The sequence below is a fragment of the Nyctereutes procyonoides genome, unplaced genomic scaffold (assembly GCF_905146905.1).
Source record: "Nyctereutes procyonoides isolate TBG_1078 unplaced genomic scaffold, NYPRO_anot_genome, whole genome shotgun sequence".
NCBI lineage: Eukaryota > Metazoa > Chordata > Mammalia > Carnivora > Canidae > Nyctereutes > Nyctereutes procyonoides.
In genome coordinates this window covers 17631738-17654445 of record NW_026575044.1, presented here as the reverse complement: position 1 = coordinate 17654445, position 22708 = coordinate 17631738, and the positions used below count along the sequence as shown (strand labels likewise).

Below are 22708 nucleotides of genomic sequence, written 5' to 3'. Positions count from 1 at the left end.
CCTCCAGCCCCTCAGACTGAAGGGAAGAGGTCTCTCCAGGTGAGCCCGTCCCCCCGCTTCTTGTCCAGCCACCTGCCGCAGTTGAAGATGGTTGCCACTCCGGTGCTGGTGTTGGTGACCTCCACCTTGTCCACCAGCCAGCCTGAGTAGTAGCCACTGCTGTCGTGTTCCACTCGCACCTTGCGCAGCTCGCCCAGCTCCAGCGTCTCCAGGAAGAAGCGGTCGGTGCTGCCCCGCTCGAAGAGGTTGCGCATTTTCTGCTTCAGCTCCCGCTTGCCTGTGTCCCCATTGGCCCCAAAGATGGTCACAAAGACGTTGGCATCGGTGCCTGCCCCTGGCTCATAGCCTGTCGTCACAATGACCTCGTACTTGACCGGCACCAGGCTCTGGACCTTGCTGGCAAAGCTCTCCGTTGTCTTGGTGACTTCGAATACCTTGAAGTACTTCCTCTTCCTTTTGAGGGGGATGAGGCAGTCACAGTTGAAGAAGTACCTAGAAGGGAGGAAGGAGGTTCCGTGGATACCAGCCCAGGCTCATGCTCCCCCTGGGCCCTGGTCCATAAATGATTCCTTCCCCAGGTGGCAGGATATTAGGACTGGAAATGCCTGCATTAAAATATGAGGACATGGTCTTATTTTTCTTAAGATTCACAGTGAGTGGCTTCTCTATCCTTCCAGAGGCTCCTTAATTCTCCTTTCATCCCTCACTGGCCCCTATACTCCATGTCCAATCCACCAGCAAAATCTCATTGACCCCATCTTTAAAATAGGTCCAGAATCAGCCACTTGAAAGACTATGCAGTATCTCAGTATCTGCTCTGCTGTCCCTCTGGTCCAAGTCACCAGAACCTCCTCCCTGGGATAGATCAGACTCCTAGCTGGTCTCCCAGCTTCCTGCTACCCGTGGTCCATTCTTTACACAGCAGCCAAGTGACTCTGTGGACTACATGTAAGCCCAAGAATGCAGTCCTTCTGCTCAGAATCCTTCAGTGGCTTCTGAGGTTAAGTAAAAACCACCACCTTATAAAGGTTTGTAAGACCCTATGTGATTGGACCCTTTCTGACCCAGCCCAGTCTAAGCCCACTCCACCCCAACCATGCTGGTCCCCTTGTTCTTTCAAAGGGACTTATGAATATTTATACTTGGTATTGTCACCTGCAGATATAGCTACAGGATTCAGAGTGATAGTCCCAAGGAAAGTCAAGTGGAAATGTCATTGGGGAACATGTGGTCCCAAATCCCTTGCACTGGGCTGAGTTGAGCTATGAGTGAGTAATGTCTGTGTGGGGGCGGGGGGGGGGGGCGCATACACACACATGTGTGCATCCACGTACTCATGGTCTGTAGAGTGAAAAGGGTAAGACAAAGTCCTTACTGAAGAAGCTGCCATAAGCAGAAGCAAGTCTAAGGCCAAGAGAAATGGTCTTGGACCAGAAAGTTCCCTCTGCACCCCCAGCCCACACAACCATAATTTTACCCTCTGAGTAATGGTAGTGAGCCCAATAATTAATTACAAAAGGAGAAAGTCAGAGGGCTCAGTGGAAAGAAAATGCTCCATGGGGTCAAAGGGGGCCTGGGGTCTGCCCCAGCCCTGCCACCTTCCACCCATATGTCCTTGGGCAAGCCACATCCCCTACCTGGACCTTGGTTTTCCCATCGACAATTCTAGAGGTTTGAATTGAACAACTGGTATGGTCTCTTCCCACTCAACTGGTAATATTGAAACAGCTTCGGAGATAAGCTACCCTGGCACTGACTGATGATGTCAGGATTTCAGCCCAGACAGGGCCTGCCCAGTGGTGCAAAATCAGATCCCTTTTAGATGAAAATCCATAACTGCAAAAAGCTTGCTTTTCTACACCCTCCTCAAATGCCAGGCTTTGCATTCTTGCATCACATCCAGTCCCACAACAACCCTGAGCTGTAGGTGTCATCCTCCCATTTCAGAGAAGGGAAAACTAAGTCTTGGAGAAGTCACTGCCCAAGGTGAGCCAGAGCTGGACCCAGGGCCAGCCTGCTTAAGCCACCTGAGACGCCAACCATGGAAAGACTCGGGCAGGAAATCCTTATTCTGTTTCAAGATCTCTCTTCCCCCAGTTATCACTTGATAAATGTGGATTGTTGTTACATACCACACTTTCTTAGAGGGGGTATAACTTCATTCTTTGTTTAGACATTTTTTAAAAATGTATTTCTTTATGCAAATTCTCTCTGATATACATAATTCTATATAAATGCACACATCATGTGACCGCATGCATGTTTTTCTAAATGCACCCTTTTTCTTCTCCTTTTTGCTTGGCTCTTTCTCCTTTCTCCCCTCCTTCCTTTCCACTTCAACATCCCACCTTTACCTCAGATAACCCATGTAACAGTTGTGGGTGTATCTTGCCAAATTTCCTTCCATTTCACCCAACCCTGCACAGACCCACATAGACACAGACATATGCGGGATGTCAGTGTTCCCTTTACAAAATGGCATCATATAATATGTGTTTTCCCATATCTTACTTTTCCTGGGAGTTGCTCCAAGTCATCTGGTACATATTTAATTCATTATTTTTAATGGCTGAAAAATATTCCCTGGTATGGCTATAAGGAAAAGCTTTCTATCATAAAATCACCAAAATGTGGGACCCCAGGGCTTTGCGGAGTCAAGACCCTAGAGGTGGAAGGACACATCCCCGGCTTTCCTCGCTGGAAATGAGGGTAGGGTCATCAGGAAGGATAAAGGCAAAAGCAAGGAGTACAAATGAAGAGAGACGAAATATAATATTTGAAAAACATGTAAATAAGATCACAGTTCAGTGAACAGTGTTCGTGAGATATTAGTAAAGTGTCAGAGAGAGTAGAGTCACCAAATACTCATGGTGGCCATCTCTGATGGGTAGGGCTTTAGGGAAGTGTTGCTTTCTCTTACAGACTTTTTGTATTATTTGAATTTTTATAACAACTGTGTATTTTTTAAAATATTTATTTATTTATTTGAGAGAGTTGGTGGGGGGAGCCAAGGGAGAGAGAGAATCTCAAGCAGACTCTGTGCTGGGCTTGGAGTCCTACACGGGGCTCGATCCGACAAGCCTGAGATCATGACCTGAGCTGAAACCAAGAGTCTGATGTTCAACTGACCGTACCACCCAGGTGCATACCAATATAATGACTGTGTATTATATATGGTATTGAGATCAAACAATAAAGTTATTCTTGGTTAAAAAAAAACCAAAACCCTGTGTGTGTTCTTCCACCAAAATTCTGAGGATCTTAGTGGTGGAGGAGAACTGGTTAGGAGGTATTGCCCATTGCAGAGGAGGGGTTAGAACTGGAAACAGTTTAAAGATGAAAGTTTGACATTACTGTGTTTATAGGTGATGGAGATTAAATTCATTTGTAATTCATGGAAGTCTGACCATGATGGTTGACGTGGTGGTTGGAAAGGAACACCACCCCTCAGGAACCACAGGCTTGACACCTGCACAGGCAGGTGGGCTGGAGCATGACCTCTGAGAGCTCCCTAAGTTGGAACCCCTGTCAGGATCCCCCCGCACCAGACTCCAGTGAACATCCAGCTCTCTTCCTGGGAGGAGAGACTGAGCACAGAGAAGTGATGGGTTACCACTGTCACTGAGGTGACATGGCTGATCAGGTGACAGTTCTAGTATCCGGGGTCTGGATTTCCTGCATCCCCTTCTTCCCATTGGGAAGATCCCACACCTCATGGACATCCATCCCTTCCTCCCCTTGCAGCCCTGGCAACACAGTGACAAAAGACCATACTCTTGAGGGTGTAGGAATGGTGGCTTCTTTCCACTGGGAGATAAATCCTACAACTCAGCCCCAGGATTATGGGGTAGGAAGTTCATGAGTGAAGTTTGCTTTTCCCCTTCCTTCTGAGACTGGAAGATGCTGGCTGGTGCTGAGATTTTTGGCTTGCTCTCTTTCTTGATGCCAACATTGTCGGTTTAAAGCCAACCCAAATGGGAATGATTTCATTTTATTATTGTATTGTATTGTATTGCCTTGTACTGTTTGGTTTATTTGGGGGGTTTGCAGAGGTGTGGTATCAGCAGCCATACTCCATGTGGTTGGGAGGCAGCATTGGGTGGCAGAAGGGGTTTTGTCCTGGCCCTGGCTTGCTGGATGACTTGGCAATGCCTCTGGGCCCTCCGTGTCCCAGCTCTCAAGACCCCATCAGTGTGGGTCCAAGCAGCAACACCCAGAACTCTGCCAGGGTTTATTGTGCCCGCTGGTTTTTTCTCTAAAAGAGCACTGGATTACATGGCGGGCTGAAAAGGACTGAATTATGTCCCACTTTCAAATGCATATGTTGAAGCCCAAACCTCCAGTGTGACATCATTTGGGTGGTATTTGGGAGATGATTAGGTTTAGATGAGGTCCTGAGGGAGAGACCCCCTGATGGGAACGGTGCTCTTATAAGAAGAGGAAGAGACACCTGAGTTCTCACTCGCTCTCTGTCTCTCTCTCTGCCATAATGACACAGCAAGCTAGGAAGAGAGGCCTCGTCAGGACCCACCCTCACTGGTACCCCGACCTCCGATTTCCAACCTCCCCAAATGGCGAGAGGAAGATGTCTGCAATTTGAGCCACCCAGTCTGTGGTCTTTGGATATGGCCACCTGAGCTGGTTAAGACAGAAGTTTTGAAGTCAGAATCCTTTCCTGGAATTCCCAAAGGGGAAGATGGGTCAGAGGAAGCCGATCCTAGGATGCTTGCCTACCACAGATGGGGCGTAGATAGACATGGCTTTGAGCAGCTCGGGCTCCCGTAGGCCGGAGTGTGCAGCAGAGACTGCACCTGGCTATTGCTTCTGCGTGTCTAGTGTGCTTACGGTGAAGACACTGCCCCGGGCAGGGTAGGGGCCGGTTCTGGAGCAGAGGTGCCCCAGCAAGTGGTGGCAGGCTGGCCCTGGGAGTTGTACACTTCGCCTGCTGCTCACTCCCTGGGCCCAGCCTCCCAGAGGCCAGCACCGCCCCCAGCATCCCTTTCTTCCTCTCCTGGTGCCTTCACAATGTCGTTGCTGCCTTCCAGGGCCTCAGGGCTCTTTCTGGCATCCAGTGTGGTAACCAAGTGGTTTTAATTAGAAAAACTGATGGCTGTGGACTGTTACCCAGGTAACCAAAACCCTTAATCCTCCAGAAACGCCTGAGTCTCCAGAAGGCCCTGGAGGGCAGTGGTAGGGGGTGGGGGTGGGGGTGGGGATGCAAAGCTCCTTATCCAGAGTCCTCAGAGGCAGGTGGGCCATGGGGTTACTCCCACTGGTCTCTGGTCTCACTCTGTCCACTAGGATGGCAGGGCTTTTGCTGTGACAGATGCTTCAGAGCTATATTTCTCTGTCATGGCACAGGGATGGGAGAGGAAGGGAGGAAAGTGTCCACTGCCTGGCACTGTTTGGCTTCCTCAGTGTTTTCCCAAGGAAGCATCCCTGGATTAAAAGGCCAGAGCATCCAAGCTCATGTGGTTCAGTCCCTACCTCTGCGGGTAGGCCTATGGCTCAGAAAGCTCCAGAACAGTACAGCTGCCTCTTCCCTTCCTACCTCGTAAGTCTCCTGAATAAGAGGGCCTCACAGGGGACAGCTCCCTAGGCCCTGGTGTCTCTTCCGAGGTCTAGCCCCTGTCCCTCCCCACAGAGTGAGCAGCACTTCCGGGAACAGGGGGTGGAGGCAAAGTACATACACATTGCCGTACTCCAGCTCGGTGATGGTGATGGTCTTGACGTGCCAGACCAGCTCTCTCTTGGGGATGAACCGGTCCTCCCTGGCCAGGTGGCCCACGCAGAGGGAGGCAATGTCCCCCAAGAAGACGCTGTCAAACTCAAATGTGTCTGTGGTCCCCCTGCAGGACACAAAGGTACGGCCAATAAGAGCTGCCCATGCCCACTGAAGGGAGTGATCATTTATTGAGTGCCTATGGCATTCCAGGCGCTGGTCTGAGGAGCAGGGGTTCCATCGGATTTTTGGAACAAGACAACCACAGTCATTAAATAAAAGGAAAAAAGCCCTGCCTGATCCCAGCACCGGTGAGTGGTAACATCGTGAGGCAGTGGAGCTGGGAGGAAGGTGAAGCCCTGGGCTCTGGGTGTCGGGCCTGGATTCAGAGAGCAGAGCCTTGGGAGCAAGGGAAGAGGCCCCTGAGGGGGAGGTGCCTGGGCCAGGTCATGGGATGGGGCCTGCAGGCAAGGAGGCTTGGGCATCGCCGGGGGAGTATTGGCTTGGCTGCCGTCAGGGTGCGCCCAGGGAAGGGGCAGCAGGAAGGTAGGTGCAGCCGGCTCTGGTGGCCTTGCAGGGCCAGTCTAAGGAGCTCGGACTCCCTCCGGGGGCACAGGGAGTTCCAATGACAGGTACAGTGAGGCACGGGAGGGGGAGATTCTATAAGCAGTTCTGGAGAGAACAGGAAGAGGAAGTGGGCATCTGGGCCGTTCAGAGGTGGCTCAGGCATGGAGGAGGAGAGGACATTCTCCAGGCCTGCCTGCCAACCAGGAGTGGCCAGAAGAGGTGACTGGACCCGAAACCCAAGTCTGATTTTCCTATAAAGCATCTTAGAGGCCCTCTCCTCCCTGTCTCCTTCTAAGTAGAGCTGAGTTCTGTGCTGTCTCACAGGACCACTCTCCTGTAATCCCACGGTTGAATGTTTTCTTTTCAACAAGACCATGGTCTGCATTGCTACCTGGTCCTGCTACAAAGTGGGCTCTCTTTAATCAATTAATTCTTCATTGTAGTGGTAGTTTCCATGAACTTTTAAAAACTGAAATATATTTGACATAAACTGTGTAAATTTAAGGAGTAGAACATGTTAATATAGTCATATATTGTAGTATGACTGCTATTGTAGAGATAATTAGCGCCCCTAGCACGTTACAGGTCATCCTCTCTTTTTAGTGGTGGGGATCATTGAATTCTCATATAGTGGCCTCTCTTTGGGTGGTAATTCCCTCCTTTTTCCTTTTATAAGGGAGGAGTTTGCACAGGGTTGGCACATAGTAGGTACTCAATAAGTGCTTGCCGTTTAGGCCCATTTTAGGCACCACTTATGGTGCCCACCAAGAGGCCCCACCCTCCTGACCTCATCTAGAACTCCCTCTGCAGCCCCAGACACACACACTGCCTCTCACCCGCCCCATCCATCAATCCCCTGCGAGAACCCTCCTTCCTACTTCCTAAAGGCCCTCTGTCGGGAAGAATTTTCCACCAGAAACTCTTTGGATCGGTTCTTCCTGCCCTCCAGGATGAGCCAGACGTTCTCCCTGGTTTCGCCTCCGTTGCCTGTTTCTATGACGATCTCGTAGGCTGCAGTGGAGAAGGTAGGAGAGGGTCAGCTAGGCAAAGCCGCCACCCCCCCCCCCCCCGCGGCTCCCAGGTCCTCCCTCTGATCTTAGACAGATCACAGCCTGGCTGCAGGTTGAAATCCCCACAATGAGGCACTAGGACAAGAAGCTGCCCCCATCTGGAGCCACCATAAGCATCTCTTTTATTTATAGAGCAACTGCTTTGCCTGGTGACCATGGGAGTCGCTGAAAGTGAAGCATCAGGAAGCAGGAGGTGGCAATGAGTTTTGGGAGAGGCGCTGGAGCCTGGCTTTCAGACAGGGACAGCACCCAAGATGCAAAATGGAGCTCACTTGCAGAGGAAGGAGCAGAGGGGAAAGGACAAAGAAGCTGAGGGCAGGCCAGACTCCTGGGGCGGGCCTTGAAGTCTATCCACAAGCATCAGGGCCTGCCCTGTGTCAGTTCTGACTCTGGTGTCGCATTCAGCACCACCGCATTCCTCCCCTGCACTTCCCTCAAGCACCTCTGCATTCACTCAGCAACATTTGTTATGTGGGTGCCAAGTGTCAGAAGGGGGCTGGGTTCTGGAGGACACTAGAACTCCCTCTGCAGCCCCAGACTCGCACTGGCAACAGACCACAGATGGGATGTGGTAACCTTGCAACAAAGGGCTAAGGTAGCTCAGGGAGAGAGGAAGAATCAGCAGCCCATTACCTCTCCAACCCCATCTTCTCGTATTTTCTCTCTTGCACACTCCATGCACTCTGTCTCCCTGCTGTCTTGGAGGCCTTGAAGCCCTGCGGGAGATCTGTGCTGTAGCGCTGTCCCCCTTTCTCTCTTCACTCACACTGGCTTGGCTCAGCCTTCACCTCATCCTTGCAGGTAGGCCCCAGTCTCTCAACTGAGATTGCCACCTGACTGCCCCCCAGCACTCTTGGCCTGCCTTCAGGTGCTCCATATTTTTCTCTTCTCCTTACCACCTGTTACCTCTTACCATGCTATGTAGTTTGCTTATTATTTTACTGTTTATCGTACTCCTCCTCCGCCCTGAATGTAAGCTCCATGAGGGCAGGGGGAGGAGTCTTCGTGTGGCTCACTGACAGATCCCAAGTGCTCAGAAAGTGGCTGGCATGCAGGCACTCGATACATATTTGATGAGCGAAAGAATGAATGATCGGGCCACAGGAAGCCTCAGGAAGGAGGCAGTATCTGAGCCTGCGCTCAAGGAAGAGCCACAATAACCACTGGCAGAAAATGAAAGGAGGTTCTGGATAGAGGGAGGAGCACAGGCAAAGACTGAGGAGGTGAGGGAGGCTGGGGGTTCACTTGAGCCATCTCCCCAGGGACCAGGCCAGAGATGGAGCTGTCGAGAGCCCCCTGTGTATATGGCTTTTGCAGCAGTAAAAGGAATCATGGAAGGTCTGGGATTCTGGATGCAAAAGACAGTTCTGTTTCTGCACCTTTCTCCCAGAGATGTGGTAAAATGGAGAGAAGGCACGGCTGTGTCTGCAGCTCAGTGTAACGCTAGCCATTCTACCGTTGCAACTTCTCTCAAGGAGAGGGTCTGCTGCTGAGATGGGTCCAATGGATCTGGACAAGGAGGCAGGTAGCCTACGATAGGGGAGGAGAGCCACAGAAAGCGCATAACTCCTGAGGAAGGTGAGGCTCTGTGGGTCTGTACAAAATCCCAGCCCAGGACACGGAGGACCTGGGATGGCTGAGCCATTGTCAGGTCCCACTGGCATATACTGTTTTCCCTACAGAGGGTGGGGTGACTTCTGCAAACCTGTGAGTTTTCCAAGTGCATCCTGGGCTTTGTTGAGGAAATGGTTTGTCGGCACCTAAGGGATGAGGCAGAGGTGCTAGAAACCCACAAGCTCACTAGGTGAATTCAAGTCGGAGATTCAAGAACCAATGCAGATGGAATGCCAACAGACCATAATCCTTCCCTGTTGGTCTCGAAGGTAAGGTAGCAAAGTAAGGTGTGTCAGCAGGGACATTTAGAGAGATTAGGAACAAATGCTGCCAGTGTCATCTGTGGTCTTTTGAAAGGAAGTTTCAATAAACATAGTTCACCCTGTTCTCTGTCCTCGTATTTCATTGATGGCTTGATAAAAACGTGGAAGGCACGATTCTCAACTTTGTGTATGTGTTGCTGGAAGGAAATGGACAAAGGAGCATCAGGGACCTAAAAGAATGAGGGAGGTGGGAATGGTGAGCCCAGGCTAGTGGGGATCAGTGTAAGGTCACCTGTGGGGGCCCGCACATTCACGAGGCAAGCCCAGCTGGAGCCCAGCAGCCGCGGTGTGAGTCACCAGCACAAAGGGGGAACCAGCAAAGCCACCATGGGCTCTGGGGGCATGAATGTGGTTCAAGTGGCAAGACAGGGGAGGGAGAGCAGACCACCTTCGCAGTCTTGCCCTTGGGCATGGCATCTGCAGAAGATGAGCAAGAAATCAGGATATCCCATCATATGAGCAGGGGCTGAATAAACAGGTGTTTGTCCTGAGGCAGGAACTGCAGAGGCATATGATGCTTTGTGGAGGGGCTGAAAGAGGACAGTGGGCTTCCAGAACTTGCTGGAAGATCATCTTTCCCACCTGACAGTGTCAGGAGAGCTCCCGCTGTGTGGTGTGGATGGCCAATCAGAATCTTCCCTTGGGAGACATGCTCTTCCCTTCCACTGAGGCTGTTAAGTAGAAGGTTGTGGGGCTGGGGCTACCAGCAACCATCTTCCCACAATGTAGAGAAAGAAGCAGAGCCAAGAGGAAATGGGAGACAGAGATGTACTGAAATGACTGGAGCCTCTGGAGACAGCCAAGTCGAAGCCAGCTCCACCTGAGACTTCCAAGTTCTGGGAAACAACACATTCTCTCTTTGCTGGAGCCAGCTCAGATTTGGAGTTCAGGCATAAACCACCAAGAGTTCTGACCACTCCTGAAATTTTCTGTTTGGCTCCATTGGGACTGCCAAAGAATGGAAGCTTCGAGAATGTGAGTATGAAGATGGATGTTCTAACAAAACTGCCCAGTGAAGCAGTAAGTCCTCCATCCCTGGGGAGCTGGGCATCAAACTGGACTATATTTGGGCTATAAATGTTGCAGATAAGGCTGACTGAGCAGCCCTAAAAGGTGTCAAGGGAGGGAGAACAGGAAGGAGAAAGGCTGTAAGAGGGAAGCACTGGTCTTCCTGGAGGATGTCCCAGTGACAGAGATCCTCCCAGGTATGTGTGTGCATGCGTGTACGTGCATGTGTGCATATGTGCATGCATGTGCACACATGAGCATGTAATCCTACCGCTCAGCACTTACTCTGGATTAATTGCAACAGGACTCAGATGTCAGTGTTATTTAAAGGTTGCCAATGGTTTTCAGCTCTGCTGCACACTGGAATCATTTGCAGAGGCAGGTGCTGGCAGAGGGTTGGGAGCCGCTTCTGGAACTGCTAGCAAGAGTTAGAGGTGAAGGCAGAGAACAGGGGGCTATGTCAAATGGGGGCACGTGGCCCATCTGGAGTAGTGCCAAGTCCAATAAAGACAAGACAGCCTGCAGCAGAGTAGTGGGTCCTGGTCTAGGAATCAGGCCACCTGGGTCCTATCAGCTGCGAATGGGCCTGAGATGTGTCACTTCACCTTTCTGGGTTTCTGTTTTCCTTACCCATGGTACAGAGGTGTGAATTTGCACCCTATCTAGTTCACAGGGTGGGAGTAGAGCTGTGAGGACCTAACAAGAATAGAGGTGTAGAGTGCTTTCCACAGATGATGCTCTGTTGGAGTACTGAGGGGGTGTTTGTTCTCATAAGCTGAGTATCCAGGAGCACCCCGGGGTCATAGACACTGAGAGTAGGTGCCACCAGGGCAAGGTCTTTGTTTTATTCATTGGTATGTCCCAGACCTCAGAAGAGGTTGTAGACACTTAGCAGGTGCTCAGTAATTCTTTGCCAAATAGTTAAATAACCTGTGTCCGTGGATCCCCTCAGGGTGACCCTCCATTTGAGGACACAGGTATGGCTGTCTGTGCCCCTATGGACACCTAGAGGGCGCCTCTCTGCCCTCCACAGCCTCTCAGTAAAGACAGAGCACACAGTCCAGCTCCTAGGCTCCAAGCTCCCGCTGTACAATCTCCAGTCTGTTGCATCCTTCCAGAACTAACACAAAAGCCGCCTCCCCTCCGCGATCTCCCTGCCAACCCCACTCCCGCAGGTCTTAGCAGCTGTTTGGCAGGAAATCTGTGAAGGAGACTGGTTATGCTCTGAGCAGCACAAATCTCTCTTCCCCTGAACGCCAATGGCCTCAGGAGCTTCTATTGCTCCTCTCGGCACGTGAGTAAGGGGCTTTAGCATTCCTATTGCACAAGGGGCTTACGCTTCTCCCCCTCACAAGATAGGAGGCTCCAAGAAAAAGAACTGCCTCTTCTTCTGTTTGCTGAGCACTAAATGCACACCTAGCAAGTCCCAAGCCTACAGAGCTGCAGGAGACTGCAAACATGAGTGACTCTGTCCCTGACCTCTGGGAGCTTCCAGTTGTATAGGGAGACTAACCAGGGGCAACGGTTGATAACAAATAAACTGGAGTTTCACGAAGCGGTGTGCACCACTCACGGCAGCTATAATGAAGATGGACACCTAGTAAATCCTCAGGAAGTGTGGCCCACACTTAGGGCAGGAATCCTTGCATGGTATAAGAGGGTACTTGGCTGGAAGCTCCTTGGGACATAGTGCTCGCTATCTCTTGGAGCAGTTCATGATTGAGTAGTTTGGATGGTGTGACTAACATGAGCAGGTGGCTTTGTACCAGAGAGCCATGCTTCCCTTCCACTGTATACAGTGCTTGCCCCCAGTGAGGGGCTGTCCAGCAAGGAATTACATTTCCCAGGTGCCCTTGCATCTAGGTGGAACCAAGTGATTAGTTTCTTGTTATTTTTCCTTTTGCAAGAACTATGGGAGCCGTACGTTGAAAATGGCAGAGACCCAGATCAAAAGAGCTTGGGTCCCTGAATCACAGTGTTGGAAGGTCTGCCAACGCACAGTGGATGGTTTATTACATGAGTGAGAAATATGTTTTGGTTGGTTAAACCATTGAGCTTTAGGGGGTCACCTCTTACTGAAGTTAAGCATTACCTTGAAAACTAAGGTTAAAAAAATCTTTACCCTGGGCTCTGCCTTTGAAAAACTTCTTCGAATCTGTTGAACCCAGATACTGGCATCTATAGTAAAGAAACAACTCCCTCATCTTGGATGGTCATCCACTTTAAGGATCAATTACATTTTCCCTTTAAATATCGCCCCAGGAAGGATCAGAGAAAGTAGCTGCTGGAGATGCTGGCTCCCCCTGCACATTCTGTTTCCAGAAGTCTTGATTTGTCAGCTGTTGCCACAGGCACCAATTGTATGGAGCCCGTGAGATAAAAATAAACCAGACAGAGAGCTTCCCACCAATGTGCCTAGCCCAGCCCTCAGGGCAGGGTGAACTTGTCCCCATTGGTTTTCTGCTAACCTAATTAGTCCCTATGATTGGGGTGCCAAGATCTGGGATCAGTGTCTTGGCTGTTCCAATTCACCAAGTAATATTTAGGGTGTTTATTTATGCTTTCCTTCATTGGACATCTGATTCCCCTCCGGCTATAACTGTCTCTACTTTGGATTTACCAAAGCCATCCCCCTACCCCTACCCCCGCCATCTACCTCTCATTTAACTCTGAAGATTCAGTCCCTGAGTCACACCTGCCCCGCCCCCACATACTAGTCTCCTCCAGCTCATCACGGATCTCATTGTTGGTGCAGGCTAAGTCACGGAGCGTCTGCCTGTCCCCTTCGCTCCTGGAGAGCCAGCAGTCACATTGGAAACGGAAGGTCTCGTCCCGTGAATTGTCCTTCACATCGATGTAACTCAGGTGCCAGCCAGGAAAGATCCCTGTGGAGAAGACTCATGAGGACTGGGAGCCGAATACACTGCTGTGCTTTCAGCTTTCTGCTGCCACCAGCCCACTGGCTGGCTGTGCCCACCCAAGTTCTGTCCCTTCTGGGCCTTTGTTGATGAAATGAGGAGGTGGGTTAGGTGGTCTCTGAGGGCTCCTCTAGCCCAGAGCATATCATTCTCCTTGCAAAATCCTTAACTTGGGGTTCATGAGCCTTTAGAGTATTTGTGTATGGGAATGAAGCTGTCTAAGGACTCTGAGAAATTGTGCTATAATTACACATGCACATTTCACTAGAGAGAGGACTCATAGCTTTAATCAGATTCACAATGGGGGCCACTGACTTTTTGAGAGTTTACAGAGCTGAGGGATGAATTCGATTACTTCATGACACTAGTATACACCTGGCTAATGCCCATGATCCTTCCAGAATCAGTTCAGGCATCACTCTCTGGGAAGCCTTCATGAGGGTCCCCTGATTACCCAGTAGGCCTGTATCTGGTGTCCCTGCACCTGCCTTGGCCACATTCTGACCACATTGTGTCATCACTATTTACAGGTGTCTTCTCCTCTGACCATAAGTTTTTTGGAGCAGGGACCTGGTCTTATTTGGTTTTGTTTCCCTAATGCTTTGTGTATTATCTGGTATGTAGTAGCTGCCCAATGAATGCTGGATATGTTATGACTTTGAGGGCCTTGGCTGTTCTGCAATCATAGAAAAGATTAGAAGCTGCTATTTCTTCAGGATATATATTAAATTTGAAAGATCTTGGCCTAATATTGAACATATAGTTACTTCTGTTGTAATTGGCAGGGCTTCCCTCAGAAGTGCTCCCCCAAAATCATCACTATCAAGTATAAATCTCTGCATTTGCTGTGGCAGCTACATGTTATTTGTACCACACAACGGTTCAGTTACTCTCCACCCTTCAAAGTCCCTGAGAACTCTGAAAGCCAAGTGCCCATCACACGTGGAGGGGAAATCCAGTTGTGTGACAGGTTATGGTGATGATACTTGCTGCTCATAAATAGTCCACAAGGCAACCTCCCAAGGATGCCATGTATATGTTCAACTCTCATGTTTTGACCTCCTAGGTGGTGGGCCTTCCTATGTCCCAATGAGCCAGTCTCTAGGATTGGACACTGCCCACAAAAACACCTGTAGATCCTGCTGCTGGTCTCAAGGGTCTTATAAGCACAAAGACACACAAAGAAGTCTAGTCCCTCTGTCTCCTGGGGGTGTAGGGGGTAGATGTGGAGGCTCCTGGGCAGGGCATACATATCGGCAGTCCTAGGATAGCTTCATTCTGGGTTTAAAAAGCACTTCACATATTTTTAAAATAGACCTTTACTGAAGTAGAAACCCAAGAGGGCTAAAACAATGATATTAAAATTTTAAACAGTTCAATTGAGTTAAACAGTGGTGAGTAATTTTATTCATAACTTTAAAAAATTTCAGTAATACTTTTACTTTTCCACATTAGGGCCAGGTCTGCCTGTAAGGTTATACATTGGCTGCTTTCTGAGATGGTCCCTGATAATATCATGAAACTGATTCAACTACTTCATAACCCCTGGTGTGTTCAGTCTGGAAATGGTGCACAGAAAACCTTTTGGAGCAGTCCTTACAGGCTTCCAGAGTGGATCAGAAAAAGATAGAGGCAAATAAAAAGGAATTCAGAGAAAGAGAAGCCAAAATGTTGGTCCTCTTAGAAAGTGTGTGTGTGTGTGTGTGTGTGTGTGTGTACACGTGAGCATGTGAGAGAGAGAGAGAGAGAGAGTGAAAAGGGGAAATTCTGCTATCCAGACCTTAACTAAATCAATTACAGTAGAATCTCTGGAGTAGGAGCTAGGCATCAATGGTCTTTACAGCTGCCCAGTGATTTCAATGTATAGCCAAGGCTAAGAACTAGGACCTGCACTGCAATCACCTAGAGGGCTTGTTGAACCAGACTACTAGGCCCCCTCCCAGAGATTCTGATTGAGTTTGTAGTGAGGTCCAAGAATTGCCATCTCTCCTAGGTCATGCTGATGCTGCTGGTCCCAGAGCCACATCTTGAGACTTAATGTCCTCTCTCCTGACTGTAGGATCTGATGGTCTGTCTATGACACAGTGACAAAATGATCGATGGGAATTATAAGTGTGTGTATGCATGGGTGTTAGTGGAGAGGGATGACATTAACTGGAGAGGTGGTCATCACAAGATCATTTCTGTTGCCAGAACACACTATTCACCCTGCTTCACACCCCAGGTAGGTTTCACTCCTAAATTACTCTTCCTGGACTCCAGGCAGGGTGGTGACAATGAGCTGAGGGGAAGGGGTGGATTCTGGGCTGGTTTTAACTTTACCTACAGACAATTCAGTGCCAGAGAAGGAATGTGCCTGGCCTGGGTTGCCCTGGTGCCTGGTTGCTTCTCTACCCGCTGCATCCCCACTTTCCCTTATCCTCTGAAAGCAAGGCATCATCTCACCCATCCCCAATTCTCCTTTCAAGTAGGAGTTTTGGAAAAGAAAAAAAGAAAAAACTCTCCTTCTGTGGTAAATAGGCTAATCCCAACTCCTTTAAAATGAAAGACACTTGTCTTCAGCTCTTTTCTCATTGCTGATTTAGTTGCCTTGTTCTGGAACTGCTGGATGTGATTGACACAACTAACTCTACTAAGAACCTATCAGACATGTAGCTGGAAATAGGCAGCTCTGGGCAGACTGATGTCACATGGTTGGCTTTTACTAGTGAAGACAAACCCACAGTTACAGCTTGGCTAGTAACTAGTGTAGCCAGCACTAGCCTGATGGTAGAGACCTTGCCTGACCCTATGGACCAAGAGGGAATCATCTGAAACCTACCATTAGAGAGTCTGTTTCTTTATAAAGTCTCTCTCTTTTTTTAAAGTTAGTTTATTTGAGAGAAAGAGAGAGGAGCACAAGATCAGGAGCATGAGCACGGGAGGGGCAGAAGGAAAAGAAGCAGACTCCCTGCTGAACAGGGAGCCCAACATCCTGGGATTATGACCTGAGCTGAAGGCAGCTGCTTAACTGACTGAGCCATGCAGGTGCCCCCAAAATCTCCTCTTATAAAGTTATACTTTATTTCTTTTTTTACACAAAGATAGTAACTCCACACTGTTTAACGCTTTCACTCACAGCCAATCCATATCAGAACACAACTGCCTCATCCTCTTTCATAGTTGTATGGCTTTCCACTCCATGCACATGGAAATTATCTATGCATGCACAACCTTATGGATGGATAATTAGTTGTTCTCCAGAATTTTAGTCCTGTACTTGACTATAATTATTATCTTTCCACATACATCATAGTGACCTATTTGTTTATTTATTTGTTGTTCATTTATTTATTAAAGAGTTTATTTATTTGAGACAGAGTAGATACAGAGACAGAGAGAGCGTGAGAGAGCATGAGCCCGGCTCAGCAGAGAGAGGCAGAGGGAGAAACAGTCTCCCTGTTGAGGTGGAAGCCCAATGTGGAGCTCGATCCCAGGACCCAGAGATCATGACCAGAGCTGAAGGTAGACACTTAACTATCTGAGCCACCCAGGAGCCACCATAGTGGTCTTTTTAAATCATAGATATCATAGATCAAATTTTGTGGTAAAAAGAGTCTTCATTTCCCCAGAGTTTTCATCAGAGAAAGCAAGAAGACCAAGATGAACTACAGAAAAACCACAGAATGTTATAATTTGTTCAGTATTATAAAAGCTATGCAGGTCATTTGAATTAAGGGGAAGAATAAATCATTTACCTTGATTTTCTTCTATGAACTATATTTCACAGTAATCATAGACACATTTTTTAAACAAAAGAAAGTAGCTAATAAGTGGATATGAAAGGACAATTAGAAAATCCCCATTTGTAATTCATTGTAATTGATCATCAGTGGATGGAACCATTAGATGAACAGTTATGGGGGGGTCGGGGTAACCAGGCTGACAATCCCGAAATCTGGTATGCAATGTGAGCATCAAAAGGAGTAGGATTGCTGTGAGGTAATGTGAAGCACACGGTTCCCATTTTAAAGAAGTCCTGATGTCACCTATAGAGTATTCTTGCCAAAGAAAGTAGAACCTGAATCCAAGCATGCCTTTAGAGCTGACTTCCAGATTGTAGGAAATATGGGGAATTGAGAGGCAAAGACATTATAATAAGCAGACAGACAGGTCCAGATGCAGACGCTCTATAGGATCATTGGGCCCAGTCCCTTCCACAAGCCAATGGCCTGACAAAATAAAGGGAGTAGGCATGCTCTGCATTTGAAGAGATTGAAGGGAGATGGCAGCTAAATGCAGTATGTGAACCTTGTTTGCATCCAGATTCAAGCAAACCCAAAAGTACAAAGGCATTTTTTATGTTAAGGAAATTCGCATATGGAGTGGGAATTGGATGACACAAGGAAATCATTGTTAACTGTGATAGTGTCATTGGGTTTTACTTTAAAATGCCCATTTTTCAAAGGGAAATATCCTGAATATGTTTGGGATGAGGTAATGTGAAGTTAGGGTTTGGTTTTATATGATCCAGCAATCAAGAAGAAATTAAGAAAGAAAAAGGAAAAGTGAAAAGGGGAAAGCAGGTATGACAAATCATAATTGTTGAATCTATGTGATGGGTATGTGGAAGTTCATTATACAATTTCCTTCACTTTTGTGCATCCTTAACATTTTTCATAAAATATTATTGGATAAACAAAAAAAAAGATGGAAAGGTAGATTTAAGGAAAGAGACAATTGCCATGCTATTAAGTTAACTAAACGTTTGTAACTTCTGTGGCATCACAACTTTTTTGTGTGGAAGGCTCTCAAATGAAATATTTTTGTCCTCATAAATTGCTATGCAAGGGAAGCATAATGTAGCTTGAATATTTTTAAACTAACTATGAAAAAAATGTGGCATAGAGAGAGAGAGAGCTTAAGGACATATTTAGCTGTCTTGGCTTATATTAACATTTAAGCTTCCATCTATGGAGGAGAAAGTTACTATAAAGAGGAAGCTAGGCACAGAACCTGGACTTCCCTGTACCTCTCCTGACCCTAGTATCCCAACCACCTGGGTTGAGTGAGGATAGAGACCTCTTCTTTTCCCTGCTTTCAGATCCAACATCTGGCTGGAGGGGAGGAGGCCCACTTCTCTGCCTACAAGGGGATAACATTGGTGCCCCAGGGCTTCTTTAAGTCCAGGAGCCATTATGGGACCAAGGTCATCATATATAGTCTTGAGTTATCCAAGGAAGGAATCAAGCTTTTTGAAGAGCATGCCACCTAAACCAAGGTAGCGGTAACAAATGTAGCCGGACCTGTCAGGAGCTGTCCACGGTGCTGAGCTGCCTCCCTTTTCTTTTGACAGCGAGGAGATACAGAAGGATTGGCTGTCAAGTTTTTGCATAGAAGAAAAATGCATCAAGAAAAATAAGAAAGTCTAGATATATGCATAGTTAGCATTATGGGCAAGGGTAGGGGGGAAGCTGGTATTAGTGGACCTCGTCACGACCCCGAGATTCATGGCCAGGACTTAATTCTTGAAAGTATTAAGGCATGGGAAGAAATGATTCCAGATAAATGTGGGTTTACCATGACTAAGGCATGAAAAAAAATCAGGAATGGATCTAAGAGAGTGAAACGTGGCTATAAATAAATTCCATTAAAATCATATTAAGTCCCTACTATAGTACAGTCAATGTGATAGGCATTAGGGAAAGAGTAATGAACAAGACTATGGTGTAGTTAGAAACTAAGCTTGATTTCTAATATCTGTCTAGAAACACAGGACATTTTCTAATGGCTGGAAGTATCAAAATGGTGGCAATAAACAGTTTTTAGTTGCCTGCCACCCTGGGGTAGAAGGGTCAATATGCCGCCAGGGGGATGGTGGAGAGCTGAGATCTGCTCAGGAGAGGATCTACCTTTGTTGTCATGCCAGACCCTCAGCTTGCAGAGGTGGCCTAGGCTCAGCATGTCGGAGAAGTTGAATGTGTCTGTGTTGTTCCGTTCAAACTTGTTCCAGTTGGCTGACTGCTTCAGGGCCAGGGTTCCGCTGTCCCCGTTCTCTCCAAAGATGATGATGAACACATTGGCATCGGTGCCTGCTCCTAGGGGATGCACAAGATAAGAGTTCCAGGTCCTTGCTTCTCCAACACACAGCTCACGTGCTCTGGTTTCCATGCTGCCTTCTTTGGAGCATGGGAAGTTTAGTGTTGATGAGGCCAGGGTGGAGGTTGGAAAGGTCTGGTTACTTTCCTTAGGCTCCTGGGTCTCCAATTAAATCCTTCATCTGGTATCTGTGCCTTGTCAATGCTATTGGGCTAACTGGAGTCCTGGTTAGCAAGTGTGAGTGGTTTAGTTCAAGAACTCATGTATTTCTGGGGAAATAGACCCATACTTACAAGGTATGCCATGAAGAAATCCAGGCTCCTTCTCACACAATCTGGGTTCAGAAGGAAATAGGAAAGTCCCTTGTTCCCCAGATCTACCCCTGGTTGACAGTCTATACTAGAGCTTCACATCATTTGCTTAAGCCAAATAGATGTATTAACCTTAGTTAAAAAGAAAGTGCTTCTGGGAGAGGCGGTTCCATGAAGCTTTCGTGACAAACACACACTCTACAGTTATCAAGGGACTTACCAACTACTTTCGGGGAACATATCATGAGGGATAAAGGGGTGGAAAACATGTGGAAACTTGGAACTTTTAGCAAAAAGAGTAAAGGCTCCACTGTTAGGAGAAAGGAAGAAGAGAGGTGCCAACAAATGTACCCACTATACTGACCCATCACTTATGCCTGAGATTCTAGCATGAGAGCTTAATTTCTTTGGCTAAATGCTTCCCTGTTGAAAATGTAGGCTATTAGGGCCAATGAGTTAATCTCTCACTAGTAATTTATAATCAGTGTGAATGAATTTGTCACATTCCTTGCAACAGCTCCTGGAGAACATGTTATAGAGACATAGAGAAAGGTAGGCAGGAGACACTGCCTCCATGATGAGAGTGTGTTCCCTCTCAACCTCAGACCTTTGCACACACTGGGATATTTGCTTGGAAGGCCCTTCAGCAGGTGTTCCATCTGCCTCAGTGGCTTCTGTTTGTCCTTCTGCTCTAGACTTTGGTATCACTTCTGGGAAGCCCTCCATGACCTTTATCCCTGACCCCCAGGTAGGTAAGGCACCCTTTTCTGGGTTCTCCAGCTCCTGTGCAGACCACTGTCAGAGCTGCACTGTCATTGCTCCACCAGGATGTCAGACTCACAGGGGCCCAGGGTCTTCTCTCCATCCTAGGATCCCAGGCCAATGGTGGCACACAGAAGATGATTGCCAAGCAACAGATGTGGAAAGGGGCCCAAGGGCATATGAAATGTGCAGCACCTGGGTGAGGGCATGAGGCAACAGCAGGAAGATAGGGTCATGAGTCATGCTCCCACATAGTTTTCAAAAGTTCTGACCATAGTGTCTTATCAGGTTCTCCTAGACCTCCTTGAGGGAGGAGGGACAGAGCCAGTTCAGTCACTGAGAAGAAATGCTTTGTCTGGACAGAAAGTGACCCATGGTGGAAAGGACTTGCATTGACTAACATTTGGAAGGTCAGCCAAAGGAAAATGAGAGCCTGACCGGAGCCCCAGGCCTGAGCCAGAATTTGAGGAAGGGCAAAGGTAGGGGGATATGAGCCTGATAGGTGGGAGGGGATGCCCTGACTCACCCAGGATGTCACTGGTCTTGACTGAGACAGTGTAGGAGGTCCACTCCATCATCTCCTCCCCATCGATGACAGCACACATTTCACACACAAGGGTCTTCTTGCCCTTCCGCTGGGACAGCCAGTCTCCATAGTAGAACATGGTCAGGTCTCCGGTGTTCATGTTTTTCAGGAGGATCTGGGTGAGAAGAGTCAGTGTGGGAACACCCTCCCTCACCTCCACCAGTTGTCCGCCTGCTAATTATGCAGCCCCCTTGGCTTAACCCCAGGGACTTATGATTCCAGACCCAAGGAGATTCTTCTGACTTAGACTCTCTGGGACAAAGACCCTGCGCTGTAAGCCTTGCACAAATTCTGAAGCCCCTGCTGTGATAACCTTAGTTTGGGGATTTGGGAATGGGTAATTCATCCAAACATGTTTCTGAGAGGCACCTGTCATCATATGTAAGAAACATCTGTTGAATGAATGACAGAAAGACGGATCAACCCAAACACTAACAGCCACAGATACCTGAAGCTGGCCAGGTCGTCCTTGGTGTGGGAACCATATTGTTGGCTCAAGAAAAATCCACTAATGTCTGAACAGGGGAGTAGGAGCCTGCAGGGACTCAGGACAAATAGCCTTTGGTGGCTGGGACATTCAAGGACTGAATCCAGGAGAGCAGAGCCCAAGATGGAAAAAGAGGCAGCTACCTCACATGTGCTCACAGGGGCACCTAATGCTCTCTGCTGTCCAGCCCGACGTGCCCACCAGTAGCACTCGGCTGCCCAAGTTCTGCTGCTCCTCTCTCAATTCTCCCAATTCACCTCCTCCAAGAAGTGCACACTCAATCTCTGTCCATATTATACTGACAGCGCATGCTGGCACAAATAAGTAAAACCCTGTTCTCTGGATAATTCACGCCCAAAGGCACACCAGATGACATCTGCTCTTCAGCCAGGTCCACTGATAACCCAGAAAAGCAGGGGGAAGGGCTGGGCAGCAGGTGGAAGGAAGACATTTTACCCTCTCCAGGAACCACTCAGGCCGGCTGCCTAGGCCATCAATTCGGATCCGCATCTTGGTGAATGGAGCAATATCTAGGATCTCCATGATGAAGGTGTCATTTTGCTCCCGCTCAAATCTGGGGGAAAAGAGGTGGTGCACGAAGTGAGGACGCTGGCTATGGCAAGGGGTCAGGCCAAGGTGAAGGGGCAGAGGGAAGGCACCCAGTGACTCCCCCTCAGATGTGTTCCTGAAAGACTGACTTGAGTGAATTTAGCTGATAGCAATGGCTCTGCACCAACCCAGTTGGGTCCTAATCTCACTCTGCTAGCCACTTAGAGCTGTCTACGCTTCTCTCTAGGACTTGATTTCCTCATCCTTAGTCTGGGGGGAAATGACACTGGTCCTGCACCTCCCAAAGCTGTCAGGAGGACCAAATGAATGTGAAATCAATGGCAAAAAGTGAAAGGAACTCCATACCTGCAAAGCTTTAAATGAGATTATAGGAATGACAGGGCTGCCACGAACGGTGGGGCAGGCTGTCCATTGCTCAACTCTATTTTATTTTATTTTATTTTTTATTTATTTATGATAGTCACAGAGAGAGAGAGCGAGGCGCAGAGACATAGGCAGAGGGAGAAGCAGGCTCCATGCACCGGGAGCCCGATGTGGGATTCGATCCCGGGTCTCCAGGATCGCGCCCTGGGCCAAAGGCAGGCACCAAACCGCTGCGCCACCCAGGGATCCCCCATTGCTCAACTCTAGATGGTGCCCTTCACATTTTTCTATACATAACCTGCAAAACTAAATGCACTGGGGCCTTAGAT

The 22708-nt window shown here is 48.3% G+C and overlaps 1 protein-coding gene across 2 annotated transcripts in view; it reads right to left on the bottom strand.

The window, feature by feature from the left end:
* Positions 1-11: 11 nt before the first annotated feature.
* The window catches only part of LOXHD1 (lipoxygenase homology PLAT domains 1), a 162838-nt gene continuing 140141 nt past the window's right edge, over positions 12-22708 (bottom strand). For both annotated transcript variants that reach the window (XM_055324162.1, XM_055324163.1), the window contains 7 exons: positions 21903-22020; positions 20900-21074; positions 19114-19299; positions 13019-13189; positions 7168-7300; positions 5691-5849; positions 12-492 (listed from right to left, as the gene is read on the bottom strand). In XM_055324162.1, coding sequence (XP_055180137.1) covers positions 12-492; positions 5691-5849; positions 7168-7300; positions 13019-13189; positions 19114-19299; positions 20900-21074; positions 21903-22020 — 1423 coding nt within the window. The remainder of the gene's footprint in view (positions 493-5690; positions 5850-7167; positions 7301-13018; positions 13190-19113; positions 19300-20899; positions 21075-21902; positions 22021-22708) is intronic.